The sequence below is a fragment of the Copadichromis virginalis genome, linkage group LG10 (assembly GCF_057382275.1).
Source record: "Copadichromis virginalis isolate Kocher_CV1m ecotype Utaka linkage group LG10, C_Virginalis_male_GT1.1, whole genome shotgun sequence".
Taxonomy (NCBI): Eukaryota; Metazoa; Chordata; class Actinopteri; order Cichliformes; family Cichlidae; genus Copadichromis; species Copadichromis virginalis.
Genome location: NC_140627.1, coordinates 16,032,796 through 16,044,468, shown reverse-complemented (window position 1 = coordinate 16,044,468; position 11,673 = coordinate 16,032,796). Strand labels below are relative to the sequence as shown.

Below are 11,673 nucleotides of genomic sequence, written 5' to 3'. Positions count from 1 at the left end.
GAAAGATTGTTTTTGAACTTTGAATAATGTGTAACATAGTAAAGGATAAGACCTGAAAATGATAGGTCCTTTTTAATCTCTTATTCCTTCGTATTTGCATGCTGCCTCTAAAAATCTTGTAAACTTTTGTCTTTAACCTCCTAAAATCTGAACTCTTCCACGGCATGCATTTTTAATTTCTCTTTGATCAAAAAACAAAGAATTACCAGATTTTCTTTTTATCTGATTTTTGTTTCTAAGAAAAATGAGAGCCACATATGAGCATATTCGTTTAAAACAGTAGCAGTATAATGTCCTCGTAAGTGGATATCAGGCTCTTGTAGAGCAAACTTGAGTACTTTGGTCTAAATAACTCAAAATGTAATGTCCACATATGTGGACGCCAGGTTTTAGGAGGTTAAAAAACTAGAAGTGACTTAAATAATGCAAGAAAAGATGATAACATATCCAACACTCAGTTGAGACTTTTTTTTAATATAAAGTATGAAATTAATAATACACTGTACATACATATATACAAATATAGGTATGTAAACAAGTCACTTGTTGCTAATATGGCATTAGTGTCCATTATCTGGCCACAAAAGACAGAGTGGCAAAGAAAATTGCGGATAGTGTCCATTTAAACCTGGGAGTCTTCTTGCTGTTATATATCTTTGAAAAAAGAGAGGAATCCTTTCGATCCTTCTCCCTTCATTCTCAAAGACCTGCTTCTTTGGAATCCTGTAGCACCTTTTTCTTGCTGGCTCTCTTTCTTCCTCTCCTCCTCCCTTTGCTGAACCTGTTGATTTATCACCACCCGCATGTCCTCCTGGAGCAAGAGCAAAGGTTCAGATTACAAAAGTATAATAATTTTTTAAAGTCCATTTTTCCAAAAGAGACTATCTGTAGTTTTGTATCCAGGTACACAAACCTGCCAGGCCTCCAGCTCTTGAGACAGCGCCACCTTCTGCTTGATGGTGTTGAGAAGCTGCTGAGTTAGTGATTCTTTCTCTTGACGCACCGTGACCAGTTCACTTTCTAAGGACCTAAATGGAAATTTTAAAAACAGATTTATCTTAATAAAATCTAAATAAAATTGAGAGAAACTAAACTAATCAGCATAGCATTACCTGTAGCTTGGCTTTCCTGAACTGCGGCCACACAGCTGAATTTCCTCCCTCAGAGACTCGAGTTCTTCTCTCTGACCTTCAAGCTGATGTGTAAATACATCACTCACATTGATCAGAACATTGCATATTAGAGCATGATTGGCCTCCAAAATAAATGTGATATTATAAAGTCGTGCACAGATAAAAGCTGAGCAGAGAAAAATAGGCTACATAATGTCACACAGTTAGCCTCAAATCGTCACATCACACACGTCTTCACAATTTAATCAACACATGTTGATTAAATTAATCCAAACTTAAACATACTGATTCTATAGCACATTATTAAAAAATGTAATTCCGTGACTTCAGTTGGTGCTTCCTATATTGTCTGTTTTTGCTAGACAAATCAGCAAATATGTCTTTTTCTATTCCTGCAGCAGTAAGGACAGTATATACAGCATACAGTTTCACTGACCTGTTCTTTGAGTGCCTGTATTTCTTCATCTCTCGCTTGCAGCACTGTGGAGTGAGCTAGAAGAGCCTCTTTAGCCTGTAACAGGAGAGATATACACCGCATCACAAAAAGTCAGAGGGGTCCAACACTTAACTAGGCATTTGTGCTGTTAATGCAAATTTGTCCTGCAAATATGTTGCTTTTTTTGGCAGACTTGTGCACTATATGGGCGAGATTAATGTATAAGCAAGGTAAATTTGAAAAAGTGAGATTTTTTCAGTGTGGAAAAGGACTCTTTTTACCTGCCTAGATCACCACATTCACTTATGCTGAATACATAAGCTGATCTGTACCAATTTATGTCAGTGTTTTCTCAAAAACGCTTGGACGCTCACAACAGATGGCTGAAAAAGTAATATGCACTAAGATGAAACAGCTAGGGGAACATTTTGCAACTAATTGGGTTAACTGGCAAACAGGTCAGTAAAAGACTGGGTTTAAAAGAGAATGTTTAAGAGAGACAAAGTTTCTCAGGAGCAAACAAAGGCAGCGGTCACTAATCTTAAAAATACTGTGCCTACAAATTCATAATAATGTTTGTCAGTGTAAAAAAGTGAAGACATCATCAGCTACAGAACAATAAAAAGGTTCAGTGAATCTGGAGAAATCTCTGTGCTCAAGAGACAAAAATCAATATCGGATGGATCATGTAAACATACACGAGTACAAGGATTATCCAGACAAGCTTTGGTACACAGGATCGGTACACACTGACTTAGACTGTGGAGTTACTCGGTGGGTGTGTTTCTGTGGGCACCTGTGACTGCTGAATTTCACTCAGCAGAGACAAAGGTTCTGCTTGTGTCCTGTCCAGGATGCTGTCTTCATCCAGGTTCAGAGCTTTTTGCTGTAGAGAGCGATTCAAGGTGCGCAACTCAAACACCACTCCCTGCTCCTGCTCTATCTACACACCAAGCACATGCACACACACAGATCGAGAACGTGTTAGTGACCTCTGCTTGTGATGAGCAATGCTTCCTGCAACAGATATAACTGCCTCAAGTTTCATCGGTCAACACCACGGCTGATCCTAAATATGCCTCCGATTTATTGCTCACCTCTGCTTCTTTCTCTTTGAGTTTCATCTGCATTTCTGACAGTCTGTCTCTGAAGCGCTCTCGCTCCATGCGAAGTCTTTGGTTGTCTTCCCCTGAAGCTTTTAGTTGCGTCTCCATGTGTGACCGCCACTCTTGCAAAACTCTGTTCTGTATGAGAAGGATCAAAAGGATAGACTAGCAATATAAAAGCTGTTTTAGCATTGTCAGCCCAGATGTCACCCCAAAGCCTACTTCCTGCACACCTCGAGGTTGTTAAGAGGTTTATAAAATCAGCATCCTGATTGTTGGTTTACACCTCAACTGAACATTTTAAGAATTTTCCACTATTTCTCGTTACAGTCATTTTGTAACCAGATTTTCATGCTTCATGATGACACAAATTATTGTGACTGAAGGCTTGTCAGACCTCCATGACGTTAAGAACTTTACTTATTTTTGCTGGTATTTAGTCTCAAGCCAGACTCAAATTATCCGAACATGAGATTTGATTTTAGCTTATGCTATATGAAAATTGACTCCCAAAAGATGTGGTTTGTGGACTTTTCATTGCGAACTTAAGACTTGCACTTGTACTTTCATGTGGTGCTACTGCTGCTCTTTGTGCTTTTTGGGTGTGCTGTTCATAATAAAACCAAAACTTTTGTGTATGCAATGTTTTACTTATGGGTTTACCTCTGCTTGTATGTTCTCTAACTGTGTAAAGCTGATGTTTCGGCTAAAAGATGATTCTTCCATTTCGTCTCTGATGGTACGCAGTTCAGTCCTCAAGGAATGCTCCAGTGTCACAGCCTAGATGTGTGAGAAATGGGAAGGTGAGAAAGGTGTGAATAATAAAGGTAGGACTATCTAAACCTGTTAGTCTGCATTTTCCTGTGATGCAACATACGTGCAGAGATTCACTGATCCATTAAAACAAACCTCTGCCAGCTGCTCAACCAGTCTCTGGTTATGGTTGGCTAACTGGATCATCTGCTCGCTTTCATCTTTTCGCCGGTCACGCCCTTGACTCTGATGTTTCTCCACCTCAGCCCGCAGAGTTGTTAAATCAGCAGTTAGCTCCGCCTCCCTCTGTCCAAATGCCAGTTCATTCATCTCCAGCTTCCTCTGAAGAACGTGCTTCTCCTGCTGTAAAGCCTGTATTAAACACCATATGAACCAGCTTCAATAACCAGACTTTCCTGATGACATGAATGGTGACTCCAGTCCTGGACATGGCAGTGTGACAGCAAGCCAGCGTGCTCAATAGGAAGACTCAGAAAAAAAAGGTTACATGTAATCAAAAACATTCAAAGAACATTTAACATTGTATTTCATGAAAAATACTTTTCTGTTTATTTCTCTGTGCTTGTCGATTCTGCACTGGGGGCAGATTTATTAATTAAAAAATTAAAAGCTGTAAAAACAGTATAACTAACACAAAGCCACATGAACCTGATATATGGTGAAGATCTACTTAAATGACTTCTGCTAAAGTTAAATGTACTTAACTCACATTAAGTTGGAGCGCATGCAGGTTAAGTAATGCATACTTATCAGGAATTGGAAGCACCGTGTTATGTCCCATACATTGCACTGTAGTGCAAAGTACTGAAAATTTTTGGTATCATCTGATACCAAGTAAATAAAAGGCCAGTATTGTTGATACTGATACTGATACTTTAATTCTGAACACATTTTAATGACCACTTAAATCACTGTGATTTTTACTTTGCACAATTATTTGTTGACACAATAAAACACACCTTTCAGCTTTGCATGTATTTTAAAACCTTTTTAGAGCCCTGGGATGTAAATTTGCCTGTCTCTAAAGCACTTTGGGTCAGCTTCTGTTTGAATGTGTTATAGGCTATAAATAAAACAGACACTACAGTCAACACAAAAAGGTCGAGCCATTTTTCATAGTGCATGTTTGGGGTATATTTTCCAAAAATATGTTTAACCCAATTGAGAAGGCTACATACTGAACTTAGAGGATTGAAACAATACATTGATCTCATCACTCTAGTATCAGTCCGATACCAGTAGCGGCATTGGTATCGATACTAACGATATTTAAATTGATTGGCTCACCTCTAATGCAGTTGCAGAAACACTATTTGGAATAACAGTGGATTAAGAAATCATGACATGATGGCTGCCATGTAATCATGGATCATTATCATAGCCAGCATAAAAGATTGTTGTGGCTGTAGAACATTTGATTACATAACTGGGTAACTGGGGGACATAGCTGATGTCACATGCTTTGACCATTTTTAATGATTAGACTGCATACTAGAACTAGAATGATAGAATTAGCTTTGTACTGCCACATTTAATGTTAAATGTATTGTTATCTCTGTAGAGAAAAAACAAATGGTTTAAATACTTTATATATAGATAAAATCTATCTATATATCTATTTCTGATAGCATTTTCACACTGTGTAACTTAAGTTATTTTGTAAAGCAGTAGTCAGTAATGGTATGTCTGCAAGTCCCTTGGTGATCTATGGCAGCTTTATGAGACAAAGTTAGCATTAGCTTCCTAACAGCTAACCAGATATAATCTCCTTCAGCACAGTGAAGTGATTTGCCAGCTAAAGGCATTGCATAAGTTTCAGTCTGCGGTTATACATTGTTGGAGCTCTTTCTCCTCCAGTGGGGGTGGTTATCATGGTTGCATTGTCTCCTTGCAATCTGACAAATCTTCTGCCCACAGGTGGAATGACTGTGCACTGCAGGCCACATCCAAAAGTTTTGCCTTCATGCAGCGATTTGCTTGTAATTTTAGCTAATCTTACTTCCCATTTCATTTTGTGTAAAAATGTGTTTATCAAATATGACCTTTTGGGAGATTAAGGGACAACAGTAGCTTTAATCTTACCTCCAGCTCCCTTTCCCTCTGCTCCAGAGAGGCTGCCAGCTCCTCATTCTTCTCCAGTAAAGCCCGTCCCAGCTCAGCAGCTAGAATCAGGTCAGTCTCTATGCCTCCTCCACTGTCAGTGCTTCCAGGGGAGGATGTGGATGAGGGGAGACCAAAGGAGAGAGAGACCGAGGAGGAGGGAGAGAGAGGAAAGAACGAGTCCTCCAAGCTGGGTGAGGGAAGACTGTTTTTGCTGAACATAGCTGACAGTTGAAGGATCAGTTAAAAAGTACTATCCCAAGTCCTGCAGTTGTGATTCAGTCTCTCTTCAGTGGAAGAGAATGGATAGAGAGTCAGGACTTTCTGTTTCCTGATGGTTTAGTTTACAGGTGTTTGGGTTCCACTTTTGTTATCCAGAGTATTCCTTGTGCTTCAGTGTGTGGTCCCAGTGCTTATATCATTCACTTCTTCTTCTCTTCTGGTCTTTACCGGGACATCTTTGGGCAAGAAAAGACATTTAATAACACAGAAAACCTTGTGTGAATATCACACTAGCTGCTTTCTGGTAACATAATCCAGCATGGCCTAAAAGGAGATCTTTTGTCTGACAGGTGCTTTTGTAGCTCTGACCGAAACACCAACCTGCACTATTATCATTGTCTCCTCCCTAAATTCCAGAGGCACTGTGAACTGCTACTTCTTGTGATCGCTACAATGTGTTGAGTATTTCAAGTAGACTCTTAAGTAATACGTTTAGGTCAAATTATCAATAAACAATCAGCATAGGCTTAGTCTTAAAAAAAAGCTTTTTGTTTGATAATTCAATGCTATCATGAATAATTCCCAGATTATTTTTATTCAAATTTAGACCGTATAAGCTGAATTTCAGTCACAGTGTAGCAGTGTCAGTATCTGGAGTCTCACCAGCCTCAACTATCAAGTCTGTCACTATTTGCTTCTCACCTGTTATTACCTATTGGTATCATGAATCTGTGCTGACATGCTATTTAAAGTCCTTTAAAATACAAGTAATAAACTCAGTCCTACTTTATTGCCAGTACGACAGTTGACAGAATCCGTGTTAACCTATTTTCCACCAGACTTTGAAAAATGATAAGTTAGGTCTTACCTGACAGCTCTCTGCCACCGCAGGCTAACAGGTACAGTCTTCCTGTTTGGGAGTGTTTGCGCAAGAGAAGCTCAGCTGGTTTCCTTGGTAGTGGAAACGTTCATTATATAAATAAAGCACATGGCTCCACCTACTGAGTTCCAAAGGTGAAGCGAGGGAAAAAGGAAGAGGAACTGACAGAAAGAACAGGGAATACTGGAAAAGTGGGGTAAAATTAATAGTTGCTGATTGGATATCAGGCAGTTAAACAAGGAAGTGATTAATTCTGGGGAATTCACTGGGGAGGGGTTTGCATTGCGTGACAGATGGAAAAGTCTAGGACACAAGCAGGGGTCTGTCTACTCCCCACCCCCTTTGCCCCATCCTGTTTACCTGCTTGAAGAATTTCAAAGGAGCTCTGTGTGTGCTCATGTGACGAAGGGTTGGGGGAAGAAGAAAAAGGGGACTGCTTCTGCTGCACCTTCATTTTAAGAGTGGCCAAACAGACTTACAAGAAGACTGAAAACCAGGACCTTCCCAGCTGAGAAAAAAGGCTTTTCCATCAGTAGGTACATTGACGTAAAGACATGGCTTTTGAACTGTGGTTTGCTCTTTCCCTGTGCCTTGTGTTGGGAACCTCTGAAGCTGGAAAGCAAATGCCTAAACTCTCTGACAAGAAACTCTGTGCTGACTCCGAGTGCAGCTGTAAGTATCAACTGTTTATTTTGCTTCGGAAAAAAAGGTCAGATTCATATCACATTATAGCTCATGACATTTGTCCCTGCACAGATCCTATCTTGATAGCTCGTGCACTGCAGGACTACTACCCTGGAGACTGCAGGTTCATCCCCATCAGGCAGGGGCAGCTTGTCTATGTTTATGCAATGCTAAAAGACAGAGGGAATCTCTTCTGGGCTGGCAGTGTGAGTAAAAGTGACATATTTATGTGGCTATAAATGGCCTGGGCACGGCTCTAACCATAAAACTGTGAAAACGTCACAGGCTTGGGCTTCCATGTGCAGCAAAACATTTAAAAGTTTTGAATGTTATCAAACAAATGTTATCTGCGTCATCTTTTCCCAGGTACAAGACGCCTATTATGGACAACAGGAAGCTCGCATTGGCCACTTCCCCAGTAGCATAGTGGAGGAGACACATGCTCTCATGCCAGCCACAACTGAAGTCAAAACTACTGTAGGTGAACACACACACATGCACATGTGCATATGAATTATTTAGTGCTTTCTCCTGATTCAGTGTATCTTCTTTTTTCCAGAAATGGGACTTCTACTGTTACTGATAATACACTTCCCAAGAAACTTAACTTGATATGATGCACACTGCTGACAGTTTATTTTTATGCATCTAATAACATGAGCGCCAATAGAAGTATGCATAAACTCTGCACAGCAATGAGTGCATGTATTATTATGAAAACGTATTATTATAATTTCATGTCTCCATTGATGGTCTTGCTGTCTTTTGATGACTTAGACATCAGCAGCGGTTCTGCAGCCTTGCTTTGTTGACAGATGAACGATGTACATTGTCTGTAATGCTCCTGTTTATCTGAGGTTTTGCAGATAATAATAAAAGTTGTCCATCGTGTACTTACAAATGAAGGAAACACGACTTGTGCCCTCCTTTTCTCTGCTAAAGCTATTCCTTTTTCGTGAGCGTTGTGTGTCTTATCAACAGGCAATGTCAGATTGTAAAAACTGTTTTAAAAGCAGCAATGAAGTAAGAAATTTCAATTTATTAGAGGGGACTTTTGCATTGTTTAATAAATAAAGCGTGCCGCAAAGCATTTATCTGGTGCTTTTTGAGGCCAGGCTAAACCTTCATTCCTGAAAGCTCCAGTTCCCCAATATTAATAAAGTGTCTGAAAAAAAATATCAGCAGCTCTACATTCACTGTACATAACCACCCACACCTTTTGCTGCATTGTTGCATTGCACAGGTTCAACTAGTTACTGAAAATATTCTTCATAGATTTTCACATGATATCATCAAACACTTGCTGCATATTGGCTGCACATTCATGACGTAAATCTCCAGTTTCACCACATCCCATTGAGATCTGGTGACTGTGGAAGCTATTTGAATACAGCAAACCTACTGTTATGTTCAGGTAACAGGTTTTAGATTATTTAAGTTTTGCCACATGGTGTGTTATTCTTCTGGAAGCATAAGATGGGTACGCTGTCATAAAGGGATGGAAATGATCATTAACAGTACTCAGAAGGCTGTGCCACAGCATCCCCCAAATTGTTACACCACCAGCCTGAACAGATACATGGGAGGATGAATCCATGCTTTCACATTATTTACGTCCAATTCTGATCCTATTATTTTAGCTACACCTTTATACAGTGTACCTAATAACAGGGGCGGAGCGTGGGGGTGGCTTACTGGGCTTAAGCCCGGGTTGTTTTGTCAGAAGCCCGGGGTATTTTGGAGTGCAATTTTTTCATAGTTAGATGCCTGGCTGACAACTGTATAAAACAAAAAGTACACACAATATTCGAAGCACATAGTGCACACTGTGGGAATTTACGACTGTGCGTGAATCCCCCCCTGATATTGGTATGATCCAAGCTCAGGCACTAAGCGACTGAGCGAGGGGGCGGGGCAGCTGCTGCCCGTCAGTGCGCTGTCGGAGAGACGGAGCCAGCCATACTAAGGAGAGCTTAAGTTTGACCAGGTACCAAAGCAAATCATTCGTACCGTACAAATAATGTAAATATGACGGTGCATCACGAAAGATTGATATCAAACTGATCACTTGACCAATATTACGTTACTTGCTCTTCAAGTGAATCAACAAATGGCGAAATGAAAAGCCGAACAAATGCTATTTTTTTTTAGAGATTCTTAGCTTACGTGTGTTTATTTCATATTTTCAGTTCTTACCCTCCCCGACTAAATCGGTTTCAGTTATGTACTGAAATATAAGAATGGACATTAGAGGGTTCTTTCAAAGAAAAACTCAGGTAAATGTTATTTTATATGTTATGCTTTGTATGTTGTTCAGTATATTTCTATGCAAAACAAGAGGAATTTCAGTACACAGCAGGATATTCACATTTGTAACCAGATATTTACACTTTAGGGAGAAAACATAAAACATTTTTACTGCACAACATCAATTTAGAGTAAACTTTTGTTTTAGATAAATATTGAAATATCTTTTGAATTAGTTAAATGTCACAATAAAGAGAGACAGAGCTTTCTGTTTTTTATCACTTTCATCAAATTTAGGAGTACATGTACACTAAGTTTATTGTTAATTAATAAGAAAACTCCAGACGATTCCATTCTGAGCTGAAGAAGCTTCTGATAGGTTAGTAGAGTCCATGTGAGTAAACAGGTGGCACAGCTGTGGATGCATATAAGGCAAAACACAGAGCCTGTTTCTGTGACATGGGAAAATCAAGAGATGTCAACCAAAACACCAGGAAAAGAACTGTGGAGCTCCATAAGTGTGGCTCAATTTTGAATACAATTTGGTGCCATTTGCAATTAAGAAATACAGACGATTTCTCTCTTTACTCTTAAAGTTAACAAATATGTTTTTTATATTTATCAATCTAAAAAAATAAACATTTAGTCTGATTTGATGTTACAATTAAAAAGTGTTTGTGTTTTTATCTGAAGAGTTTGTAAATATCTGTATATTTGATGATTGTCAGCACAAAGAGGGAGAGAGGAACAGAGAGGGAGATGGAGAATGAGGACAGAACAGAGATGAACAAGAGCAGGTGAGACACACATGTTAGTCAAATGGTTGTTTACCAAAAGTATCACCGTATCATAGGTACTCATGTATCTCATACCTAGTGTTTCTTTTTAGGTTTGTTATTTTTCAAATTCTATATTTATTAAGTTATGAAGGCTTGTTTGCACAACAAGGCTAAATAATTATATAAACCTTTCTCAATCTAAATATTGTACTTTGGTAAAATTAAAAAATAAATGTAGTGCAGGTCTATGATGATTTTTAGTGCTACTATCATCTAGTTCTGATTCTGGTTCTGTCTTGGTTAAGTCCCAAGTAGTGCTGATTTTGAACTGTTGTAGTCCTGTTTTAATTCTGGATCAGTTCTTGGTCTGGTTGAATTGGGGTTTAGTCCTCGTGTCTTGATACAGCCCTGATTTTGTTCTGCCTTGCTGCTTAATTAAAAAACTAGTTTAAGGTGTTCTGCACATGTGATATATATTTTTCCCTATATGAAGTCATTCTTTTTTGAACAAAACTCAAAACAGAGCCAATTAATCTTTCAGTCATTTCTACCCCCCCCCCCCCCCCCCCCCCCCCCCCCAAGGGAAAAAAAATCCCACATGCATACTATCCTTTTGGGCTAAGCCCCGGGTGTTTCAAATGTCTGGCTCCGCCTCTGCCTAATAAAGTGGCAGCAGAAATCAAGACTATTAGATCAGGCAACATTTTTCCTTCTATCTTCCCTTCTTTTACTATTGTCCAATTTTGTCAAGCCCGTGTGAATTGTAATTGACAGGTGAAGGACCTAATATGGTTTTTTGCTGCTGTAATGGCCTGTATTTGTATAGCGCTTTACTAGTCCCTAAGGACCCCAAAGCGCGTTACACATCCAGTCATCCACCCATTCGCACACACATTCACACACTGATGATGGCAAGCTACATTGCAGCCACCCTGGGGCGCACTGACAGAGGCGAGGCTGCCGGACACTGGCGCCACCGGGCCCTCTGACCACCACCAGTAGGCAATGGGTGAAGTGTCTTGCCCTTTTCTTTGCTAGCTCCTTTGACTGTCTTGCCAAAGGACACAACGACCGAGACTGTCCGAGCTGTAGTTCATCTGCTTCTGATTCCTACTCTGAAACTTCAGCAGATCATCTGGACCATGACCATGAGTTCTTGCCATTTGATTGGCTGATCAATATTGATGTTAATGAGCTACTGAACACCTCATTAAGTGGTCAGTGAGTGTACGTTGTTATTTGAAATCCATTTGAGAACAGCAACACAATAGACAGAAGAAAACCTTGACAATGATTCAAAAACACACACAAC

General features: G+C 39.6%; 2 protein-coding genes and 1 long non-coding RNA gene across 4 annotated transcripts; 2 read left to right on the top strand and 1 right to left on the bottom strand.

Moving 5' to 3' along the window:
- Positions 1-450: 450 nt before the first annotated feature.
- Positions 451-6,785, bottom strand: bicdl2 (BICD family like cargo adaptor 2). Of its 2 annotated transcripts, XM_085470185.1 has the most exons (10): positions 6,640-6,785; positions 5,532-6,007; positions 3,585-3,800; positions 3,339-3,455; positions 2,667-2,813; positions 2,366-2,512; positions 1,570-1,644; positions 1,113-1,195; positions 914-1,028; positions 451-811 (listed from the first exon to the last, which is right to left on the bottom strand). In XM_085470185.1, exons 2-10 carry the CDS (start codon positions 5,769-5,771, stop codon positions 647-649), a joined length of 1,305 nt encoding a protein of 434 aa, XP_085326311.1. In that variant the 5' UTR covers positions 5,772-6,007; positions 6,640-6,785; the 3' UTR covers positions 451-646. The 2 variants fall into 2 exon arrangements, with proteins under 2 accessions (XP_085326311.1, XP_085326312.1); XM_085470186.1 differs by lacking the exon at positions 2,366-2,512.
- Positions 6,786-6,809: 24 nt separating this feature from the next.
- On the top strand, positions 6,810-8,497 carry mia (MIA SH3 domain containing). Its single transcript, XM_085470190.1, has 4 exons — positions 6,810-7,323; positions 7,408-7,541; positions 7,702-7,812; positions 7,895-8,497. The coding sequence occupies exons 1-4, from the start codon at positions 7,206-7,208 to the stop codon at positions 7,916-7,918; spliced, it is 387 nt and encodes a 128-aa protein (XP_085326316.1). The 5' UTR covers positions 6,810-7,205; the 3' UTR covers positions 7,919-8,497.
- A 780-nt stretch (positions 8,498-9,277) lies between these two features.
- LOC146700117 (uncharacterized) lies at positions 9,278-10,913 on the top strand. The gene is made up of 3 exons (XR_014922513.1): positions 9,278-9,322; positions 9,525-9,611; positions 10,311-10,913. It is a non-coding gene; the product is annotated as an uncharacterized LOC146700117 (long non-coding RNA).
- The last annotated feature ends 760 nt before the right edge of the window (positions 10,914-11,673 follow it).

Bases quoted from the DNA above. Each gene is read 5' to 3' on its own strand.
- bicdl2 (XM_085470185.1), bottom strand. From the start codon at position 5,771: ATGTTCAGCAAAAACAGTCTTCCCTCACCCAGCTTGGAGGACTCGTTC. The intron at 3,801-5,531 runs GTAAGATTAAAG...TGTTTAATACAG, and splicing joins AGAGGGAAAGGGAGCTGGAG to GCTTTACAGCAGGAGAAGCA. The intron at 1,029-1,112 runs GTAATGCTATGC...ATTTCCATTTAG, and splicing joins TCAGGAAAGCCAAGCTACAG to GTCCTTAGAAAGTGAACTGG.
- mia (XM_085470190.1), top strand. From the start codon at position 7,206: ATGGCTTTTGAACTGTGGTTTGCTCTTTCCCTGTGCCTTGTGTTGGGA. The intron at 7,324-7,407 runs GTAAGTATCAAC...GTCCCTGCACAG, and splicing joins TGCTGACTCCGAGTGCAGCT to ATCCTATCTTGATAGCTCGT. The intron at 7,542-7,701 runs GTGAGTAAAAGT...ATCTTTTCCCAG, and splicing joins ATCTCTTCTGGGCTGGCAGT to GTACAAGACGCCTATTATGG.